Source organism: Rhineura floridana, chromosome 6, assembly GCF_030035675.1.
Source record: "Rhineura floridana isolate rRhiFlo1 chromosome 6, rRhiFlo1.hap2, whole genome shotgun sequence".
Classification (NCBI taxonomy): Eukaryota; Metazoa; Chordata; class Lepidosauria; order Squamata; family Rhineuridae; genus Rhineura; species Rhineura floridana.
Genome location: NC_084485.1, coordinates 72,456,053 through 72,478,056, shown reverse-complemented (window position 1 = coordinate 72,478,056; position 22,004 = coordinate 72,456,053). Strand labels below are relative to the sequence as shown.

Sequence of the window (22,004 nt, the reverse complement as noted above, 5' to 3'; positions counted from 1 at the left end):
GCTTGGTAATTTGAAGTGATAAGTGGTACATATTAACATATTTTCCAGTGAAGAATTTTTGTTCCACCTTTATTAGAAGACATCAAAGTTAGTCATTACAGAACTACACCCAATACTCTGGCAGCTCTTTGCTGGTTTTCAGAGCTGTTACTGCCTGCTCTTGATTTGATTGTGATGCACTCTAGGAGTTTGTTTATACTGATCAGGTCTAATAGGTCACACAATTTATTAGTTTAACATTAGAGAACTAGATGCAGACTCTAGTGCCAAGACGTACATTATTTAAATGTAGTTATTAAGTTTCACTCTTAGTACTGTCAGTAACAATGTATTTCTCATTTAGTTGCCTTTATTCTCTTTTTAAAAAAGCTCTCAGTTTGTTTCATATAAATGTACGAAGGATTATAAAAAGCTTATTGATTGCAGACTGAAATGTTTCTATAATCAGTCCAAATAAACAGCAGTATTGCTTCTGTCATGTTTTCTCCAATGAGGATATCATATACATATAGATGGCTTTAAGCGATCTGAAGGCACAATCAGCAAAAGTCCTTTTCATTCCAAGCTGAAAGATTCTCATCCCACTGAAGACTTCTCCTACTCCTCTTCAGTGAAACAGAATTTTTTTATATTTTGAGTTTGGGATCTGCCCTCGTGACTTCAATCGTCTGACTGCCTCACGCATGTGTTTGGGCTGCAGAGGTGGCAATTCTCCCCACTTCTCACATACATCTAGTGCTGGAAACAAACACAAGATTTTTTTATATCACTTTGTCAGTTCAATATATCTAAGATACCCAGATTCGGCTACACAATCTGCCTTATTTATACAAACATTTTAGTTTTAACTTAAAGGCAGTTGATGTGTGCAGTTTCTAACTGTATCAGCCAGTTATAGCAGAATTTAGCCTATGGAAACAATAGCAAAAGCATTTGTCTCCATTATATAGTCAATTTCTGTAGTAATGTAATGCACTGTAACTTGCATCTGAGAATCAAAAAAGGAAAAAAAGGAAATTAAACATGTTAGAAGAAAAAACAATACTGTATACCATTTCTGTTATGATAGTACCAAAACTTAAAACATAATCACAATAGCATTATTAAAGATATGGGCTCCTCTAGCTTCTTATTTCTATTAAAAATATAAGATGGGGATAGGTGTCAGATTAATTCTACTAATTGGCTCAAGACGTGAAACAGCAATACACAATTCTTCATTTGTGGATAATTCAGATGTGATATGTCTTCCTTACATTTATGTATAAAATTAGGAGCATACACAATGGTGGGATGCATGACTTGACACCATGCATAGATCTAGATTTTTGTATACAGAAAACAAGCGCTTGTGTAACTGATTCATACTGTTGAAAATGAAATGGACTGCCTTCAAGTCAATTCCGACTTATGGGTGACCCTATGAATAGGGTTTTTTCATGGTAAGCTGTATTCAGAGGTGGTTTACTATTGTCTTCCTCTGAGGCTGAGAGGCAGTGACTGGCCCAAGAACACCCAGTAAGCTTCTAAAATGATACTGAACTGTTACGGATTCAAATAAATGTGATATATAATATTTAGATTATAGACAACCTGTTTTAACTTGATGCAACTTCAAAATATTCTTCTGTTACTCACCTTCTTCTACTACCTCTCCAACAAAGACCTTGGAAATTCCTGACATGGCAATAACCACATTCTGAGACACCGAGGTTCCAGTAATTGACTGAATTAGCTGAAGAGGGGAAAGAGAAGATTTTGAGAATTCAGTTTTATGATATACATTTTTAATGTTTCAGTCCTGCACATTACTGTGCAATAGTAATTACTTAGCTGCAGCAGAGGTTTCAGCATACTTTATGACAGATTTAAGTTTAAAATGAAATACCTATTCTATAAAAATATTCCACCTATTGGGCTATATCCTACCAAGTCATTGTGTGCCCTAAACAAAGGAGGAACCCCACACCCAAAAAAACAATCCACTGAGTACAGAGCAAGCTCAGTGGGCATGGAATACTGGCTGACTATTTGGAGGAGGGAAGAGAGGCAGAAAGCTAAAGGAGAGGGGAACTGAATGTAATATGGAAGAAGGCATGGCTAAATAACGAATCCTGACATGAAGCACTTGATACTGTAACATTTTGTTGCAGATTCCTTTGTACACATCATAAGGCATATCATGTTAGGCTAATCTGCTTTATTTTAAATTGGACTGGAAGAGAACCTTACCCGTTTAATAGCAGCCTTAGGAAAAGCTGATCTGCGATACATCTCATAACGATTTAGTTGTTCTTCAGAAAAAGAGGAAACAAGTATTCTAGACAAAATAGCAATTATACCACAGTTTAGAAACATCACTTTCACACTTAAAAGCATTTTTATAGCTACAGAAATACATAGCTTATAAAGGTAGGGGAAATACAATGTCATAGTACTTCATCTGATAGACAATAAAGATAGTCTGAAGGGCTGAGTATAGTGCAGTGCCACTTGATAATTATTACTTCTGATGTTAGTTGACGGATGACCTTTGTTTTTACTGTATTTCTACTGGTTTTTACTGTATTTTTATACTGGTAAACCACTTTGATGTTTTTAAATCAGATATATTTATAAATAAATAAAAGTTAGACTATTAATATCACAAACCTACGCATGTCTACTCAAAAGTCAGTGAGTTCATTTTTTATATATGCAACTTTTATGTCCTTCCAAAAAGATGTGATCACTAAACATTGCATACAAATTACAAAGTTTCAATGGGACTTACTCCCAGATAAGCAAGTACAGGATTGCTACTGCAGTATTTCTTGGATACAAATTCTTGGATACAGATTTCCAGCCTGATCCTATGCATATTTACTTGTAACTCTTGATGATTACTTCCAAATGCATATGCATAAGACTGCAGCCTTAGAACATCCTCCTCCTCACATCCCAAATAAGAACAAAAGGCAAGGAAATAAAATCAAGAGTGTGGCTTCTTAAATAGGTAATAGCAAGACACAGTCATATACAAGTCATTTAGCATTATAGCATTAATAACAGAAGTTGCCTGCCATGTAGAGACAAGACTACTCACTGCATTTTTTGAATCTCATCTTCATCTACTTTTTGTTTTTTCTCTTTTTTCTCCTTTATCTCTATTTTTATTTTCTTGGCTGCACAACACTGTGATGTAGATTCCTCTGTTTCTCCTGGGACCAACTCAGAAGCTTCGTTGTTTTTAATCTAGTGTAGAAATTATTTTCAGCTTGATTATGGTTACATTCCTTTTTACACATCTTAAACACCTCAATATAACTAGTAATTGTTTATAATTAGTTATTAATCACCAAGGATTTTTAATATCAGTCCCACTCTCTGATATCACCATGTACGTGTCCTGATTTGCATATTTTCTTTAACGAAAGCTAGTAAAGAAAAAGATTTGAACTTCTTAAAATAATTGAGCAGCTTTTAAAACAATTTTCCTCTTCTCTCCAATGTTGGTATTTTGTTGCCACCAGTCATTCACACAGCATGGAAGCATGTAGGGGAGAACAAATAGTAGACACATTCTTCAGCATTTCACAGATAAAATATCAACATTTGCATATAAACACTGTCCAATAGCCACCCCCTTCCCTTACGCATAATTAAAGGCTCTTCTGTACATGCTGTAAACTATTTTTTTTCCTGTTAACAGCCTGTCTTGTGCTAGCTTTGGAAGCAGGATGTGTTAACAGAATGGCAAAAAAGGTTCTCTTAAAAGAATAAAAGTATAACTGAGGGCAATATCCAATGAAGTGCAAGGATTTCCATTTGTGTAACACGCTCTCTTCTTTATCTGCATAACACTTGTGCCCTCCCTAAATCTGTTCTGGAGAGTTGGGAAAAACCACAGAACAGATTTAGAGGGTACACAGGAAGAGGACAGGGAGGGGAAGTTCTGTTGAGCAGCTAGATGACCTTGTGCTAATGGAACTGCTTCATTGGATACCGCCCTCAATGTTTAATTCTTACTATAGAATAACCAACTTGAACACAACCAGTAATCTGGATAGGCAGTTGTGGTGATGGGGAAATGGAATCCAAACAATGCACTGATATTTTGTGTTGGTGGACTACAGTAGTAACCCAAATAAGATTTAATTTGCAGAGACCTCAGGCAGTGTATGTGTATGCATACCTACAAATATTTTAAAAGATGTGAATGGAAGGCAAGATGGACAGAATTTCTAGGGGGATAACTGTATTAGTCTGTTTCAGTAAAAACTGCAAAGAGTCTTGTGGCATTTTATAAGATTAATAAATTTATTACGGCATAAATTCTCATAGACTAGAGTCTGCTTCAGAAGATTCCAACCAAGGAAAGAACTGTGTGGCATAAGCAGGCTGTCCTGGACATTGTTATTTATTACTTTTATATACCGCCCCATAGCCGAAGCTCTCTGGGCGGTTTACAGCAATTAAGAACATTAAAAACAAATATACAAATTTTAAAACACAAACATTTAAAAACACAATTTAATTTTTTTAAAAAACAATTTAAAAGAATTTAAAAACACTGTTATATGCCCTCTACCTGGATCTGATTAGGGCGTGGGTCCCCAAGACAGACAGAATTTGCACAGACAGAACTAGATAAACTTATAGATCCTATCATACAGCTAAGAAGTGGTGCCTGAGCTTGCCTTTCCCTCCTCCTTGTCCATCCCTTTTTCTTTCTATGTCATGTCTTTTAGACAGTATACCTGAGGTTGGGCACTGTCATAGGGACATAGAAATCTACCTTATATTGAATCTGACCATTGGTCCATCTTGCTCATACACTGACTGGCAATGGCTTTCCAGGATTTCAGATGGGTCTCTCCCAGTCCTACCTGAAGCTGCTGAGGACTGAACCAGGGACCTTTTGCATACAACGTAAATGCCCTACCACTGACCTAGTCCTTTCCTCTGTCTTACTGATATTTGTAAGCTGCTGTGGCAGTCCTTTTAGCTAAAGAAGAGGATATAAATGATTTAAATAATAAATAAATTCATTAGATGCATGGCGTATTATCCTCAGTTGTATGTATGCAATGCATGGGGGGTAGGATTGTAAACAGTGAGATCAAAATGAAATGAAATGCAAACTGTAAAGACAGCGACAGTTAAAACAGAGCCTAAATGCAAAATAAGCATCTTTATAACAGCAGTGAGGGTCATTCAGCTTATTTTCCATACATTTAGGGTCTACTTCAGGAATGGGAAACCTGTGGCCCTCTAGATGTTTTTGGACTCCCACTCCTATCAGCCCCAGCTAGCACAGCCAGTAGTCAGGGATGATGGGAGTTGTATTACAATACTCATGCCTACAGGTTCCCAAACCCTACCCTTAATTGTCACTGGCTATACTTTCTGTAGTTCATTTCCCTCTAATCTCATTGATTATAATCTCTTCCATGTTAATACCTGCAACTGTGGATAACACTTCATGCATCGGATGAAGTGGAACTGAGCACACAAAAGGTTAAGCTATAATAAATGTGTTCATCTTCAAGGTGTCACAACATCTTGGAAGATTTATCAGAAAGCAGAGGCTGTCTCTGATAAATATAAGCAGTTGGAGCGCAGGGGAAGTCTATACTCCTTCCAAGTGGAAATTTAGCATCTCCGGTGCAGCAGCCCACCGACCCAAAGAATAACGGGACAGCAGTCGAAGACAAAATGGTTACTTTGCGCGTCGCTTCCTCCTTTCCTACACACCTCTCCAACCTGAGCCTCCTCCTTCACCTCACCAGGGTCCTCTTGCCCCTCGGCTAATCCCGTAGCAATAACAGAGGACTCCTCGACAACAGACGGAGAAGACACAGCAGGTGGAGGAACAGCATCTTCCGTACGAAACTCCACCGCTTCAGCCATCATACCCAGTAGCAGAGTCTGTCGGACTCTGATGACATCATCAGAGCGGCCTCCTTCACCTCCGGCCGCTGTTTCCATAGCAACTCACTATGCCCAAGCATAGGAAGCGAAAAATAGCTGAACCAAATGGTGAAAAATTCCAGAGCGGTGGCCGTCTTAGTCGGCTACAGTACAAACAAAAAGACTCCCGTTTGAATAGTGGACATGCTGAAGGGGGTCATAAAGGAGCATAGCTATTGGACAAGGGGACTTTTGGGCTGGTGGCTTATTTTTTAAATTGAACTTGACTATTAAATGGGATGGTAGATCTTTAAAATGTATAGTTATTAACCAACATATGCATTCTGAACGTGTTCATAAATAAATGGCCAAAACAAAAATCCCGAGACTGTAAAGGTGGCTGAAAATGAAAGACATGTGCCTTTGGACCAGGTTTTTGTTGTTGTTGTTGTGCCTTCAAGCAAATTATGACGTATGGCAACCCTATGAATCAGTAACCTCCAAGAGCATCTGTCATGAACCACCCTGTTCAAATATTGTAAGTTCAGGCCTGTGGCTTCCTTTAAGGAATCAATCAATCTCTTGTTTGGTCTTCCACTTTTTCTACTCCCTTCTGTTTTCCCCAGCATCATTATCTTTTCTACTGAATCAGGTCTTCTCATCATGTGTCCAAAGTATGATAACGTCAGTTTCATCATTTTAGCTTCTAGTGACAGTTCTGGCTTAATTTGTTCTAACACCCAAATATTTCTTTTTCGCAGTCCATGGTATCCGCAAAGCTCTCCAACACCACATTTCAAATGAATTGATTTTTCTCTTACCTGCTTTTTTCACTGTCCAACTTTCACATCCATACATAGAGATCGGGAATACCATGGTCTGAATGATCCTGACTTTAGTGTTCAGTGACACATCTTTGCATTTGAGGACCTTTTCTAGTTCTCTTACAGCTGCCCTCCACAGTCCTAGCCTTCTCCAATTTGGTTAATGACTGTGTCAAGGTATTGATAATCCTTGACAAGTTCAATGTCCTCATTGTCAACTGTAAAGTTACATAACTCTTGTGTTGTCATTACTTTAGTCTTTTTGACGTTCCGCTGTAGTCCTGGCTTTTGTGCTTTCCTCTTTAACTTTCATCAGCATTCGTTTCAAATCATTACTGGTTTCTGCTAGTAGTATGGTATTGTCTGCATATATTAAATTATTGATATTTCTCTCTCCAATTTTCACACCATCTTAGTCCAGTCCTGCTGTCCATATATGTTCTGCGTACAGATTAAATAAATAGGGTGATAAAATACACCTCTGTCTCACACCTTTTCCGATTGGGAACCAATCGGTTTCTCCATATTTTGGACCAGGTTTATATGGCCACAATTAAACCTTTGAACCAATGCAAATAAGAAGCAGCCACATTAACAAACAAGCAAAAAGGATGAGTTTTCTCCACATTCATATCTGTGAAGAATCACTTAACAACTGACTAGGATGGATAATGGAAGGAGCAAAAGTAGGCATTGTATCCAGGTCTACCTCTTGTGCTCTCACCCCCTCCTCCTTTTGTAATGAACACCAATGGGATGGGCATCATCATGCCCTCTTTTATTACATTAAACAAGGTTGTGTTTACTGAAGATTGAATATAACTAGTCTGTTATACAGTCTTTTGAAAAATCCTGTGGTGTTTATAGTGTCAGTAAACCATACTTTGTAGGAATGTTTGCAGTAGAAACTTGGGGATACTGCATAGTTCTAACCCACTAGAGCTGAAAAGAAAACATATGGATGCTGCAGGCAGTAGAAGAAAGACAATGGAATCGAACATTGATGTATCCCAAATGGTAAGGAACAACATTATTCATTTATTTATTTGCATCATTTGTCCATCACCCAATTAACAATTCTGAGTGGTTAACAATAACAGTTAAAAGCTATAAAAACAAATAAGAGTAGTAAAGAAAAGAGAAAAATGGGTGGATAACTGAGCAAAATGGGGGTGGTCCTCCAGATGTTGTGGGACATCATCCTTCACCCTGATGGGCATGCTGGCTGTTTTTCACTTTAAAATAGAATTTGTATTATTTTGTACCATACTTATCCATTGCTATTAGTGGGTAAATGGAGGTATTATAATTGACTTGATATTTAGATACCAAGATAGATAGATATATAATTTCAGCTTGCACAACAGAACTACTTCTCCCTCTCATTTCCCTGCATGCCTCAGCAGCTGTGCGTGGGAAGCCGAACGGCCTTAACTTACAAGCGGTTATTGGCAGTGAAAGGAGCATTATCCATCTTAAACAGGACATGAACAACATTATCAAGGTAAAACCAAAACCAAGAAAATGATTCTACTTTGAAGAACAATGCCACATAGATGTGTCTCTCTTTGCATCTGTAGTTTGGCGACAGCAATAAAGAAATGTAAAACAAGATCATCATCCCTCCCTGTTGGATTGCTGTTGTTTGATTTGCACTATATCCTGCAGGATTGGGTCCCAGGAACCTTAGCCAGCCGTGGTTTATTTTTTCCATCTACCCTTTGGAGGGATATGTTGACTGCGGACTGAGGGACGTGTGGAGACCTTTTTGCCTACAGGAAGAGGAACATTGTTGTTGCTTAGAGAAAGAGAGCAGCTGTGGCTGCTACTTTGGTTCTTACACACAGCATTTGTTCCAGCTGCCCAGGGAGTGAGAGCTATTATTGCTGTTTGCTCCTGTCTTCTTTTGATTGTCATCATTGCTGCGCTTCTCATTGAACTGCTTGTACTGGGAAGATCTGCTGCTGGGCATAATGAAGATGGCGGCGTAAGAGCTCGCTACGGCTGGAGCTCCGCCACCATATGTTTCTTTTAACACCTTTTAATCACCTTTTAGCGTTATTTTTGGGATCAGGAACGCCTCCCCTCCGTTTTATAACTTGCAATAAGTTTGGCTGTATTTTAATTTGTTTAATTGTCTGTCTGTTGTTGTGTGAATGAGATTGAGTGAATGTGTGTTTGTGTTTATGTTGTTTAAGTGTTTTGCTGTATTAGATTTATTTTAAGATGTGCCTGGGAGAACATGCCTTGGGCCTCGCAGGGAGATTTTCGGGGGCCCCAATTAACGTTGTGACGGGTAATGGGAGGTATGGCGTTGGGAGGAGAACGTGCCAGGTAAGGGGAACTCGTCCCAGACAAGTTGTGTCTGTGCCTTGTTCCGGTTCTCCTCCTATCCACAGGACTGTTGGTTGTACTGTCAGCCAGCTCTCGGATCTCCAGGTGCTGCTTTTAAATGCTAGGTCAGTCGTTAATAAAACCCCCCTTATCCACGATTTGATTGTGGAGAAGGGTGCCGACCTTGTGTGTATTACCGAAACCTGGGTGGGTGAGCAGGGAGGAGTTGCTCTTTCCCAGCTTTGCCCACCTGGGTATTCGGTGCAGCACTGTGGTAGATCTGAGGGCCGGGGAGGCAGGGTTGCTGTGGTCTATCGGAGTTCTTTCTCTCTCACTAAGCACCCTGTCCAGACGGCGACTGGTTTGGAGTGTCTTCATCTTGTGCTGGGCCAAGGAGACAGATTGGGAATACTATTGGTGTACCGCCCACCTTGCTGCCCAATGGCTTCCCTAGCTGAGCTGACGGAGATAGTCTCGGAGGTATTGTTGAGATCCCCCAGACTTGTGGTACTGGGGGATGTCAACATTCACGCCGAGGCTGTCTTGTTCGGGGCAGCTCAGGACTTCATGGCCTCCATGACAACCATGGGGCTGTCTCAAGTTGCTACTGGCCCGACGCATGTATCAGGACATACTCTTGATTTGATCTTCGCCACTGGTCATGGAGATGGTGATCTGAGGGTGGGGTATTTTTTATCTACTCCATTGTCATGGACAGATCACTGCTTGCTGAGCTTTAGACTCACGGCAACCCTTTCCCTCTGCAGAGGTGGGGGACCTATTAAGTTGGTCCGCTCCCGGAGGCTTATGGATCTTGTTGCTTTCCAGAGCGCTCTGGGAGTTTTTCCGGCAGATAGCACTGGCGCTCCTGTTGAGGCCATGGTTGATCTGTGGAATGCGGAGATGACCCGGGCCATTGACATGATCGCTCCCGCGCGCCCCCTTCAGTGCAGAACTCAAACAGCACCGTGGTATACCCCAGAGCTGAGAGTGATGAAGCAAGAGAGAAGGAGGCTAGAGTGCAGGTGGAGGCGAACTCCTGACGAATGTAGTCATTCTTTGGTGAGTGCTTCCACTAAGTTGTATGTAAAAGCGGTTAGGGCGGCAAAAAAGTCATATTTTGCTGCCACCATCAGATCATCTCTTTGCCGCCCAGCGGAGCTTTTTAGGGTGGTACGAGGGCTTTTACATTCTGGCCCTCCTGATACTAAGGAAACATCGGAAGCTCGCTGCAACGAATTTGCGGAGCACTTCCAGGATAAGATTGCTTGCATCCGTCGGGACTTAGACTCTGATGTTATGACAGATGACTCCATTGAAGTGTCCAGAGCACGGTCTTGTCCTTCATTGTTGGATGAGTTTCAGTTGGTGCAGCTCGAGGAAGTGGACAAGGTGCTTGGAATGGTGCGGGCGACCACGTCTGCCCTTGATCCTTGCCCATCTTGGCTGATGAAGGCCAGCAGGGCTGTAACCACCGGCTGGACCAAAGAGGTGATAAACACCTCCTTGAGAGAGGGAGTAGTCCCTGGTAGTCTCAAGGAGGCAGTAGTGAGACCTCTTCTAAAGAAACCTTCTTTGGACCCAGATATTTTGAACAACTATAGACCGGTGGCGAATGTCCCTTTTTTGGGCAAGGTCCTGGAGCGGGTGGTCGCCGGCCAGCTCCAGGCGCTCTTGGATGAAACCGATTATCTGGATCCATTTCAATCCGGTTTTAGGCCTGGTTTTGGCACTGAAACAGCCTTGGTCGCCCTGTATGATGACCTTTGTCGGGAGAGGGACAGGGGGAGTGTGACCCTGTTGATTCTCCTTGATCTCTCAGCGGCGTTTGATACCATCGACCATGGTATCCTTCTGGGGAGGCTCGCGGAGTTGGGGGCACTGCTTGGCAGTGGCTCTGCTCCTACTTAGCGGATCGTCGCCAGAAGGTAGTGCTTGGGGAACATTGCTCGACACCCTGGACTCTCCATTGTGGAGTCCCTCAGGGGTCGGTCTTGTCCCCCATGCTCTTTAACATCTACATGCAGCCTCTGGGTGCGGTCATCAGGAGTTTTGGAGTGCGTTGCCATCAGTACGCTGATGACACGCAACTCTACTTCTCCTTTTCACCTTCTTCAGGTGAGGCTGTTGATGTGCTGAACCGTTGCCTGACCGCGATAATGGACTGGATGAGAGCAAATAAACTGAAACTTAATCCAGACAAGACTGAGACACTGTTGGTGAGCTCTTTACCTGCCCAGATGGTGGATGTTCATCCTGTTCTAGATGGGGTTACACTCCCCTTGAAGGAACAGGTTCGTAGTTTGGGGGTCCTTTTTGACCCTTCCTTGTCGCTTGAGGCTCAAGTGGCCTTGGTGGCACGGAATGCGTTTTACCATCTTCGCTTAGTAGCCCAACTACGCCCCTATCTGGACAGTGACGATCTCGCCTCAGTTGTTCACGCTCTGGTAACCTCTAGACTGGACTACTGTAATGCGCTCTACATAGGGCTGCCCTTGAAGACAGTTCGGAAACTTCAGCTAGTGCAAAATGCGGCAGCCAGGTTGTTAACGAGGACCCGCTGGTCTGCGCATATAACACCTGTCCTGGCCCGCCTGCACTGGCTGCCTATTTGTTTCCAAGCCAGATTCAAGGTGCTGGTTTTGACCTATAAAGCCTTACACGGTGTGGGACCACAATACCTTGTGGAACGCCTCTCCCGCTATGAACCTACCCGTTCACTTCGTTCAATATCCAAGGCCCTCCTCCGGGTACCAACTCATCAGGATGCCCGGAGGATTGTTATTAGATCTAGGGCCTTTTCTGTGGTGGCCCCCGAACTGTGGAACAGCCTACCTGTGGAGATACGCCTGGCGCCTTCGGTACTTTCTTTTAGGCGCCAGGTTAAGACCTCGCTATACTCCCAGGCATTTTAATGTTCAATGTGTTTCATTTAATTTTTTTTTTCCGTTTAACTTGTTGCTGATTTTATTGTAATTTTATTGTAATATTGTATTTTAATCTTGTTTTGTTCACCGCCCAGAGAGCTATTCGCTATGGGCGGTTTAAAAATGAAATAAATGAAATGAAAATGAAATGAAATGAAATCTGTTCTGGGTTTCTCACATCCATCTGAAGCAGATTTGAGAAGAACACAGTGGGCGTGCAGGGAAGGGACAGGGAGGAGATGTTCTATTATGCAAACAAAAATGCTTGCACTAGTTGGATATTGCCCAGAAGGTATAAAGATTGTGGGGTTTTTTGTGTGTGTGTGGGTGTCTCATGGCCCCTTTAGTAGTGCTGTCCCAGAGAATACAATTAAATCAGACAACGTGTACAGAAGTGAAGCCCTTATTTTTGTAAATGTTTTTGAGATCCTTGCCTCATGATGGTAGGAATGTGGGTTGTTATACGCAAAGTTAGCTAATATATAGATGTTTTAAGAAGCTTAGAGAGGAGGATATTTTTGCCATTGTCTTTGCACTTGCCTGATCTAATAGTCTGGCAAAGACCATTGAAGGTGTGCTCTGTGCATACAGCTACTTTATGAGTACACATCCAGTGGTAGGGGAAGTAAAAGCGGTATTTTGGAATAAAAAGCAGTATCTAAACACATTAAGTAAAACTGTAGGTCTGGAAATAAAATCACAAAGATTGAGTCACTCACAGGCTAACACCCTGACTAGTCATAAGAATCATTCATTCATCCAGTGTAGCTATTATTATCATGCACCCAAGGTGTGTAGGCTTCAAACCATTGCTACCATAGGTGAAGCAGGCTCTCTCTCAAACAACAAAGCAGTATCAGAAACAACAAACTGTGGGATAGCACAAAAACCCTGTATGATGGTACCATAATTTACCCAGCATTCAGAACGTTCAAGAAAAGTCTTAATTGTTGCAAATGCGTTCCTGTTTCTTTATCAGTTTGGAATGCAAAACGTCCTCCTCCCTTTACTTCTCTATCCAGGAAGGCATTTGATTAACTTGATATGGACGCAAAGGAATGTGGGATCACAACCTTATTGAAGTTAAGCAGATATGGATCTGATCAGTACCTGGATGGTTGATCACCTGGGAACCACATGTATGCTGCCTTAGGTTCCATGCCAGAAGAAGGGGAAGATACAGTAGGGCCCCACTCATATAGCGGATTAAGTTCCTGACCCCCGCCAAAAAGCGAAACCTACCGAAAAGTGGAACTCTGTCAATAAAATGGTGCACGACGCCCAAAAAACACCGTAAAAGCGGAACAAGCGCTGTATGAGTGGGACCTTACTCTAACTGAAAACTGCCGTATTAGCAGGCTGCCGAAAAACAGGCAACTGAAAAGTGGGGCCCTACTATATACATTTTAGAAAATAAACAAACCATGAGATATAGTCACATGTTGAATGTCTTCCCAATTGGGAGGACTAGGCTAGCAGACCCTAATCTGGGATGCCATTTCAATTTCAGGGGGGAAAGATATTTTAAGAAGGAAAGGACAATCAAAAAGGACTTGAGACAGACTGTGCTTTTTAAAAGAAAGTACAAGACTGCTATAAAGCCATAATTGTTTGCAGTGTATATATTTTTTTTCTGTCCCATTATTGCCTCTGGTCAACAGGTTTTGCAAGTTTTGTAAGTTTTTGTTATGCATCAAAACCTGTTTAACTAGAAATGGTAGAACCAAAGACATCAGTGTGTAATCTATGAACAATGGCTCTGTCTTCAGGTTTCTTAACCTTATTGTCTGTCTTGAGCTTCAGAGATAAATTGAAAACATCTCTTAAGCTTTTGAAGATAATTGAACTAAAATAATGTTATCAATACCAAGTCCATCTTATAAATTATTTTCAATGTGTGTTGGAGAGCATGAGAATGTGCCTACTTCCCCATATAAAGCTATTGGGCTGCTGGGTTATCTGTTACTTATTTCATGTAAATAAAGTTCAAGGTGGCATACAGAGTTCTCCATTTTGTCCTCACAACAATCCTGTGCGGAAGGTTTGAATGAGTGACAGGGCTGTATCCAACTAAGGCCTACTCAGAGTAGACCCACTGCAGTTAATGGATCCAAGTTAGTAATGGAAATTAATTGCAATGGATTTACTCTGAGTAGGACTAGCACTGGATACAACTCATAGTGACTGGTCAAGGTTAACTAGGGAGCTTCATGGCAGAGTAAGAATGTTAACCTTTGTCTCCCAGTCATAGTCTGACAACCAATATACCACACTGGCTCACAACAGAAGGAAAGGCAGTCTCTGGGGCACCTTAGGAAATAGCGCTATCTAATGGAATGTATGGAAGGCTGGAGGTTGGGAATAAAGAAAAAAGTGTATGGACAAAAGCCTAGGGACCTGCTTTTCTGCTTTGTAAGCAAAAGTGGGAGCTGCTTCTCTGCTTTGGTCCAGTACTGACTACTTCAGCTGGCAGCAACTCTCTAAAGTTTGTTGTTGTTGTTATGTGCCTTCAAGTCAATCACGACTTATGGAGACCCTATGAATCAGCGACCTACAACAGCATCTGTCGTGAACCACCCTGTTCAGATCTTGTAAGTTCAGCTCTGTGTCTTCCTTGAACTTGAATATTAAATGGGATGGTAGATCTTTAAAATTTACACTTATTAACCAACATATGCATTCTGAAGTTCAATGTCCTCATTGTCAACTTTAAAGTTACATAACTCTTGTGTTGTCATTACTTTAGTCTACTTGACGTTCAGCTGTAGTCCTGCTTTTGTGCTTTCCTCTTTAACTTTCATCAGCATTTGTTTCAAATCATTACTGGTTTCTGCTAAGAGTATGATATTGTCTGCTTATCTTAAATTATTGATATTTCTCCCTCCAATTTTCACACCTCCTTCATCTTGGTCCAATCCTGCTTTCCATATGATATGTTCTGCGTATAGATGAAAGAAGTAGGATGATAAAATACACCCCTGTCTCATAAGAACATAAGAAGAGCCTGCTGGATCAGGCCAGTGGCCCATCTAGTCCAGCATTCTGTTCTCACAGTGGCCAACCAGGGGCCTGGGGGAAGCCCGCAAGCAGGACCTGAGTGCAAGAACACTCTCCCCTCCTGAGGCTTCCGGCAACTGGTTTTCAGAAGCATGCTGCCTCTGACTAGGGTGGCAGAGCACAGCCATCATGGCTAGTAGCCATTGATAGCCCTGTCCTCCATGAATTTGTCTAATCTTCTTTTAAAGCCATCCAAGCTGGTGGCCATTACTGCATCTTGTGGGAGCAAATTCCATAGTTTAACTATGCGCTGAGTAAAGAAGTACTTCCTTTTGTCTGTCCTGAATCTTCCAACATTCAGCTTCTTTGAACGTCCACGAGTTCTAGTATTATGAGAGAGGGAGAAAAACTTTTCTCTATCCACTTTCTCAATGCCATGCATAATTTTATACACTTCTATCATGTCTCCTCTGACCCGCCTTTTCTCTAAACTAAAAAGCCCCAAATGCTGCAACCTTTCCTCGTAAGGGAGTCGCTCTATCCCCTTGATCATTCTGGTTGCCCTATTCTGAACCTTTTCCAACTCTAGAATATCCTTTTTGAGATGAGGCGACCAGAACTGTACACAGTAATCCAAATGCGGCCGCACCATAGATTTATACAACGGCATTATGATATCGGCTGTTTTATTTTCAATACCTTTCCTAATTATCGCTAGCATGGAATTTGCCTTTTTCACAGCTGCCGCACACTGGGTCGACATTTTCATCGTGCTGTCCACTACAACCCCGAGGTCTCTCTCCTGGTCGGTCACCGCCAGTTCAGACCCCATGAGCGTATATGTAAAATTAAGATTTTTTGCCCCAATATGCATAATTTTACACTTGTTTATTTTGAATTGCATTTGCCATTTTCCCGCCCATTCACTCAGTTTGGAGAGGTCTTTTTGGAGCTCTTTGCAATCCCTTTTTGTTTTAACAACCCTGAACAATTTAGTATCGTCGGCAAACTTGGCCACTTCACTGCTCACTTCTAATTCTAGGTCATTAATGAACAAGTTGAAAAGTACAGGTCCCAATACCGATCCTTGAGGGTCTACAGCCCTCCATTGTGAGAACTGTCCATTTATTCCTACTCTCTGCTTTCTGCTTCTTAACCAATTTCTTATCCACAAGGGGACCTCTCCTCTTATTCCATGACTGCTAAGCTTCCTCAGAAGTCTTTGGTGAGGTACCTTGTCAAAAGCTTTTTGAAAGTCTAAGTACACTATGTCCACTGGATCACCTCTATCTATATGCTTGTTGACACTCTCAAAGAATTCTAATAGGTTACTGAGACAGGACTTTCCCTTGCAGAAGCCATGCTGGCTCTGCTTCAGCAAGGCTTGTTCTTCTATGTGCTTAGTTAATCTAGCTTTAATAAAACTTTCTACCAGATTTCCAGGGACAGAAGTTAAGCTAACTGGCCTGTAATTTCCGGGATTCCCCCTGGATTCCTTTTTGAAGATTGGCGTTACATTTGCCACTTTCCAGTCTTCAGGCATGGCGGAGGACCTAAGGGACAAGTCACATATTTCAGTTAGCAGATCAGCAATTTCACCTTTGAGTTCTTTGAGAACTCTCGGGTGGATGCCATCCAGGCCTGTTGATTTGTCAGTTTTTATATTGTCTATTAAGCCTAGAACTTCCTCTCTCGTTACCACAATCAGATGCTGTGGCACCACCATTTCTTTTAAAGCATTCCATAGTTTTTCATGATCTACACAATCAAAGGCTCTTTTAAGAATGTCACGAAAGCTATACACCCAAATAAATAAATAAATAAGATTTATTTTATTGCATTGGAAAAAATTTTTGCACCTGATTCATGAAGCCCATCCATGGATCCACAAGTCAAGAATTCCAGCTCTAAAGAGTGACAGGACAGGCCAAGGTTGATCCTGTTAACTAGAGAAGCCAGAGGGTAACTCTGAGCAGAAAAAAAAGCTTCGAGTTAAAAACAACTACATTGGTCACCAAGGCATTGCAAAGGCACTGAAGCATCTGCCAGTATGTTTGTCTCAGCTATAGCTTTTTGTACTTTACATTCAAAGGGCAGCAGTGTGTTCCGTTTCTGACTGGAGGGCACAACATTGGCTACTACTGGGGAGTGGCTGGAAAGGCTGCTTGAAACTTTAAATATTTCCTACACGTAAGGTGAAATTTGCGGGGAAACCATCAGAAATGCGGGTGCCACAGCATCTGATTGTCCTGATGCACAACCTGTACTCTGCGCAAGAGGCTACTGTAAGGACAGAATATGGAGAAACCGATGGGCTCCCCATCGGAAAGGGTGTGAGACAGGGGTGTATTTTATCACCCTATTTATTTAATCTGTACACAGAATAGATATGGACAGCGGGACTGGACAAGATGAAGGAGGTGTGAAAATTGGAGAGAGAAATATCAATAATTTAATATATGCAGACAATACCATACTACTAGCAGAAACCAGTAATGATTTGAAACAAATGCTGATAAAAGTTAAAGAGGAAAGCACAAAAGCAGGACTACAGCGGAACGTCAAAAAGACTAAAGTAATGACAACACAAGAGTTATGTAACTTTACAGTTGACAGTGAGGACATTGAACTTGTCAAGGATTATCAATACCTTGACACAGTCATTAACCAAAATGGAGACAATAGTCAAGAAATCAGAAGAAGGCTAGGACTGGGGAGGGCAGCTATAAGAGAACTAGAAAAGGTCCTCAAATGCAAAGATGTGTCACTGAACACTAAAGTCAGGATCATTCAGACCATGGTATTTCCGATCTCTATGTATGGATGTGAAAGTTGGACAGTGAAAAAAGCAGATAAGAGAAAAATCAATTCATTTGAAATGTGGTGTTGGAGGAGAGCTTTGCGGATACCATGGACTGCAAAAAAGACAAATAATTGGGTGTTAAAACAAATTAAGCCAGAACTGTCACTAGAAGCTAAAATGATGACACTGAGGTTATCATACTTTGGACACATCATGAGAAGACCTGATTCACTAGAAAAGACAATAAGGCTGGGAAACACAGAAGGGAGTAGAAAAAGAGGAAGGCTAAATAAGGGATGGATTGATTCCTTAAAGGAAGCTACAGAACTGAACTTACAAGATGTGAACAGGGTGGTTCATGACAGATGCTCTTGGAGGTCACTGATTCATAGGATCGCCATAAGTCGCAGTCGACTTGGAGGCACATAACAACAACAAAATGTCATCATACGTTACAATTTATACGGAAGCTTTTCCACAAATTCCTCCTTGAAGAAACTCAGTGACTTGTAAAACAACTGTCGAGTGATCTTCACCTGCGAGATTCTTAGCCCCTTTGTCCTTTAAAAAAAAAAGAAGCTCCTTTTTGTTCGAAGAAAGCTGCTGTGGCGCTCGAGTGGACCCTTCATATTTTTTTGCAGATGGCCGAAAGTGACGGGAATGTTCAGTGTTATTCTATAGGGGAAGGGCAGTAACCGCCCACTTCTACCTTGCCTTACCTCATCCTTTCACGCGACAGCCGCTGAATGAAAGGGAATTGCCAGCGTGCGCTTACCAAGCACCGCTTTCCCCACCCTTCCCGCTTTGTCCTCAGTAGTGGTGGGGGCAGGCGCAGGTCTTTGAGGGGGTGTGGTGTTCTTGGCTCCGCCCCGGAAGGACGCGCCGGCCGGGCTGAAGCAGCAGCAGTCCAAGACGGGTGGTAGAGACGGTGGAGGGTTGGCTTCCCGGGCCGGGCCCGGGCCATGGGGAAAGAGCAGGAGCTGCTGGAGGCCGCCCGTACCGGGAACCTGTCCGCAGTGGAGAAGCTACTTTCGGGCAAGCGCCTCAGCTCGGGCTTCGGCTCCGGGGGCGGCTCCGGGGGCGGTGGCGGCGGTGGAGGTGGCAGCGGCGGTGGGCACCCGCTCTCTAGTCTTCTCAGGTAGGTGGTTCGGCCAGGGGTGTGGTTCGCGGAGTTTTTGAGGCGATGTTGCGGAGGCTGGCCGGCTAGCTGACAGTGGGAACCTGTGCAGGTCTGCTTTGCCATTCGGCAACTGGGGGTGTGTCTTCTCGGTGGCTTGCGAATGCCTTGAGGTGCGGTTGTCCGCGGCTGGAATCTCCGCCTCCCGAAGGCTCGCGGGAACCAGGCGACTTAGTGGTCAGGCCACCCATGTGCTTGAGTTCACTGCCTTTGGAGCTATCTCGGGGACAGAGGTCTAAGCCTGCGGCTTCTAGTCAGCGTGGTTCTGTGCGTGTGTGGGTGTTGAGGAAAGTAAGGCTCCAGGTAGCTTCGGGCCGAGGGGCGCCGATGTGTGTGTGTGTAAAGGTGGCAGGGGCGTGTTTTTGGGGCTTTCAGGTTCCCTAGAGAAAGTGGCTTTCTATTGATAGGCTGAGGTTCCTCTAATAAGAGATGGAGGCTTTGGCTGGGGGAGTATTTGTAAACGTATTTTGGAGACATCATCTGACACTGTTGTGTGAGGATGGCTTTTGGTTAACATGGACAGATCTGGTGTGAGGGTGGAATCTTTTATAAAACTGAATTTCCATTAACTAATCTGTAGCTTTTCAGCCAAGTTTAATCAGATTTTGTATTCCCCTTCCAACCTGTGCCTTACACTTTTAAAGCTTAGTCTTTGTCTTCAGCTGATGAGTCTTGTCTGGACCTAGGATGGGTTCCATCAGTGGCACTGCCACCATTTTATTTTATTGTGGTTGAAAGTGGTTTTTCTTCTTCAGAAGAGTGATTACAAGAGAAAAAGAAAACAAGGGAAATTGGAGTCTGCATGCAAAGGAGAACAGGTGTAAATTTGAGTGGATGTCAAGTACAGATAAAACACGACTTCTAAGACCTATGAGTTCTCTGCTATAGTTGTGTCCTAGTTTGGCAGTTTCTAAATCTTCTGTGGTGTTCCTCTGATGCATCCTCCACTTTCCCAATTTCTCACAGCTGAATGGCTGATTGTTTGATTTCTCAAGTTTTCTCTTTTGTGGTTTGTTTCAAAAAGCTGGTAACGTGACTTGTAATATCTTCCTCACTGTGATTAGGACAGCAGAGGCCTGTTAGTTGCAGACATCTAAGAAGACCATGTCTTGGTCTCTGTAGGTAACAACATTTCAGCTTTCTCTCTGAAAGTATAGAAGCCAGTGTTTGAGTTTGTTTCTGGCATGCAAGGCCATTAGAAAAGTGACACAAATACCTTTACTATTTGAGTGACAAGTTACACAAGCATCTGAGTTGATCAGAACTCTTCAGGCTGGTTATTAAATAAAAAGTGAGGTGGTGATGGGGAGAAGAGGAATACAGCAAGCCCCAGTTTGTATCTGTCTCAAGCAGAATGGAGGAGGCATTTAACATGCTTAACTCTTCCAGCTGCTGGGTGGTACTTGTAACTTGCTTTTGTGTTCTATAAGAGCATAATCTAAAATTAATCTTCCTATTTACTATCATGTTTTCCTTTACCTCTGCTCTTTACCTTGTAAGAATTCAGAGTTGTGCTACAGAGACATTTCAAATAATTGCTGGTTTTTATATTTTCAAAGGAAGGTAACATTCTTGGTCTCAGCATGTTTTGTTGCAGCTTGAGATCTTTTTACAGATACAGTCTAATATAATTAAGAATGCAGAATGACTCAGTTCACTTGTTACAGAGTGAGGCTTGGGACTTCTGTTGTGCCAAGTAACATTGTTTCTTTCCTTTTGATTACTCCAGCCTGAAGAAGAGCGCTCCTCAACTCAAACTTATACACTACATTGGGCATTTACCTAATATTTAATAAAGGTATTTGTTCAACTAAAACAATATGGAATTTGCCAAAAAAGATCAACATGGTTATGTTTTGTCTAAAAAGTAAACATCTGCTTCTGTTTGCACTGCACTTTACTCCTCTTATAGTTTGTGTATACAACTTAATTCATTTTGAGATTTGGATTAGAAAGCATTACAATTCTCTTTACCTTCGTATAGTAGTTAGATCAACCCTGGTAGCTGAATTACAAACAGTGTCATCTGTGTTAAAAATAAAAATAAACAAATTATTTAAACTTAACACTTGCCTACAGTGATGGACTATTTTGTTGCTGCGCTTCTGGGACAGTTGCCTTTTAGTCAGGTGAAGTATAAATAGTGTGTGTTGCCATTTGCACAAATATGTGCACTATATAAAGATTTAGCTGAGTTCCACACTGGTATTGTGCCTTGTCTGATCTTTGTTAAAGGTAATCTAAGCATTTAATTCTAAAATGATTTGATTTCCTGAAATGACAACTGTCTGAAGGTCTTAACAGATACTTTTCCACCTATGACTTTCCTAGGTTTCCAATATTCCTAAGCAGGTTTCTGATCATCCTATGATACAAGTTCCAGTCCTACAAACATTTAATGTGAGTAACCCATCGGAGTCATTAGAAGAACTTGTGTGCGTTTGAACTTAAATGCATGTTTCCCGGAATTGGTTAGAGCCTGTGACTTGGCATGTGGGCACATCCTGTTTGGAAGCATGGTTTGAATATCTGGAAGGTCAGAATTGTTTGAAGTTACTGGGCTGAAAATGTATCTGTTTTAGAAATAGTGAGTGTAAATCTGTACTGTGTTTGAGAGTCTGGCACGATGAATTGGCTTGCTGAACTTGCTAATGTAGGCTTGGATGATTCTGAACAGAATATTTCTGTTCCATGTGACTACACAAACAGTAGGGCTATTATAAATATACCCTTACTGTGAAACACCAGGTTGCTGTTCGGAAAATATTAAGCAGCATCCAAAATTTATACTGGTTACTCAAAGTCAACTACACCTATTGCTGTAGGAAAGGAAGAATTTTCAATTTGCCAGTGTGACTAGTGTTTTTAAAAGCTATAACCTTTAAGAAGACTGATGAGTTTTTTGTTTGATTTTTCATGTTTCTTGTTTCCTGTTTGATTTTTCAAAGGGTTTCCTGTTTGTAGGGATTTTATCATTTTCTATTTGCACAGAAGGAATATGAATCTTGATTCACTCTCTATAGTTGAGATAGAATGAGTGCTTCAGACCT

General features: G+C 41.8%; 2 protein-coding genes across 9 annotated transcripts in view; one reads left to right on the top strand and one right to left on the bottom strand.

Moving 5' to 3' along the window:
• Positions 1–52: 52 nt before the first annotated feature.
• On the bottom strand, positions 53–5,985 carry TAF11 (TATA-box binding protein associated factor 11). The gene is made up of 5 exons (XM_061632367.1): positions 5,737–5,985; positions 3,086–3,234; positions 2,233–2,320; positions 1,639–1,735; positions 53–738 (listed from the first exon to the last, which is right to left on the bottom strand). Exons 1-5 carry the CDS (start codon positions 5,968–5,970, stop codon positions 608–610), a joined length of 699 nt encoding a protein of 232 aa, XP_061488351.1. The 5' UTR covers positions 5,971–5,985; the 3' UTR covers positions 53–607.
• Positions 5,986–18,566: 12,581 nt separating this feature from the next.
• Positions 18,567–22,004, top strand: part of ANKS1A (ankyrin repeat and sterile alpha motif domain containing 1A) — a 212,749-nt gene continuing 209,311 nt past the window's right edge. For 4 of the 8 annotated variants that reach the window (XM_061632339.1, XM_061632337.1, XM_061632338.1 and 1 more), the window contains exon 1: positions 18,568–18,915. In XM_061632339.1, coding sequence (XP_061488323.1) covers positions 18,740–18,915 — 176 coding nt within the window. In that variant the 5' untranslated portion in view covers positions 18,568–18,739. Of the gene's footprint in view, positions 18,916–21,306; positions 21,355–22,004 lie in introns of those variants that run through there. The other 4 variants (XM_061632334.1, XM_061632331.1, XM_061632330.1 and 1 more) reach the window with 2 other exon arrangements.

Bases quoted from the DNA above. Each gene is read 5' to 3' on its own strand.
- TAF11 (XM_061632367.1), bottom strand. From the start codon at position 5,970: ATGGAAACAGCGGCCGGAGGTGAAGGAGGCCGCTCTGATGATGTCATC. The intron at 3,235-5,736 runs GTGTGTAGGAAA...TTTCTACACTAG, and splicing joins AGGAGGCTCAGGTTGGAGAG to ATTAAAAACAACGAAGCTTC. The intron at 2,321-3,085 runs GTGAGTAGTCTT...TATTTTGTCTAG, and splicing joins GATGAGATTCAAAAAATGCA to AATACTTGTTTCCTCTTTTT.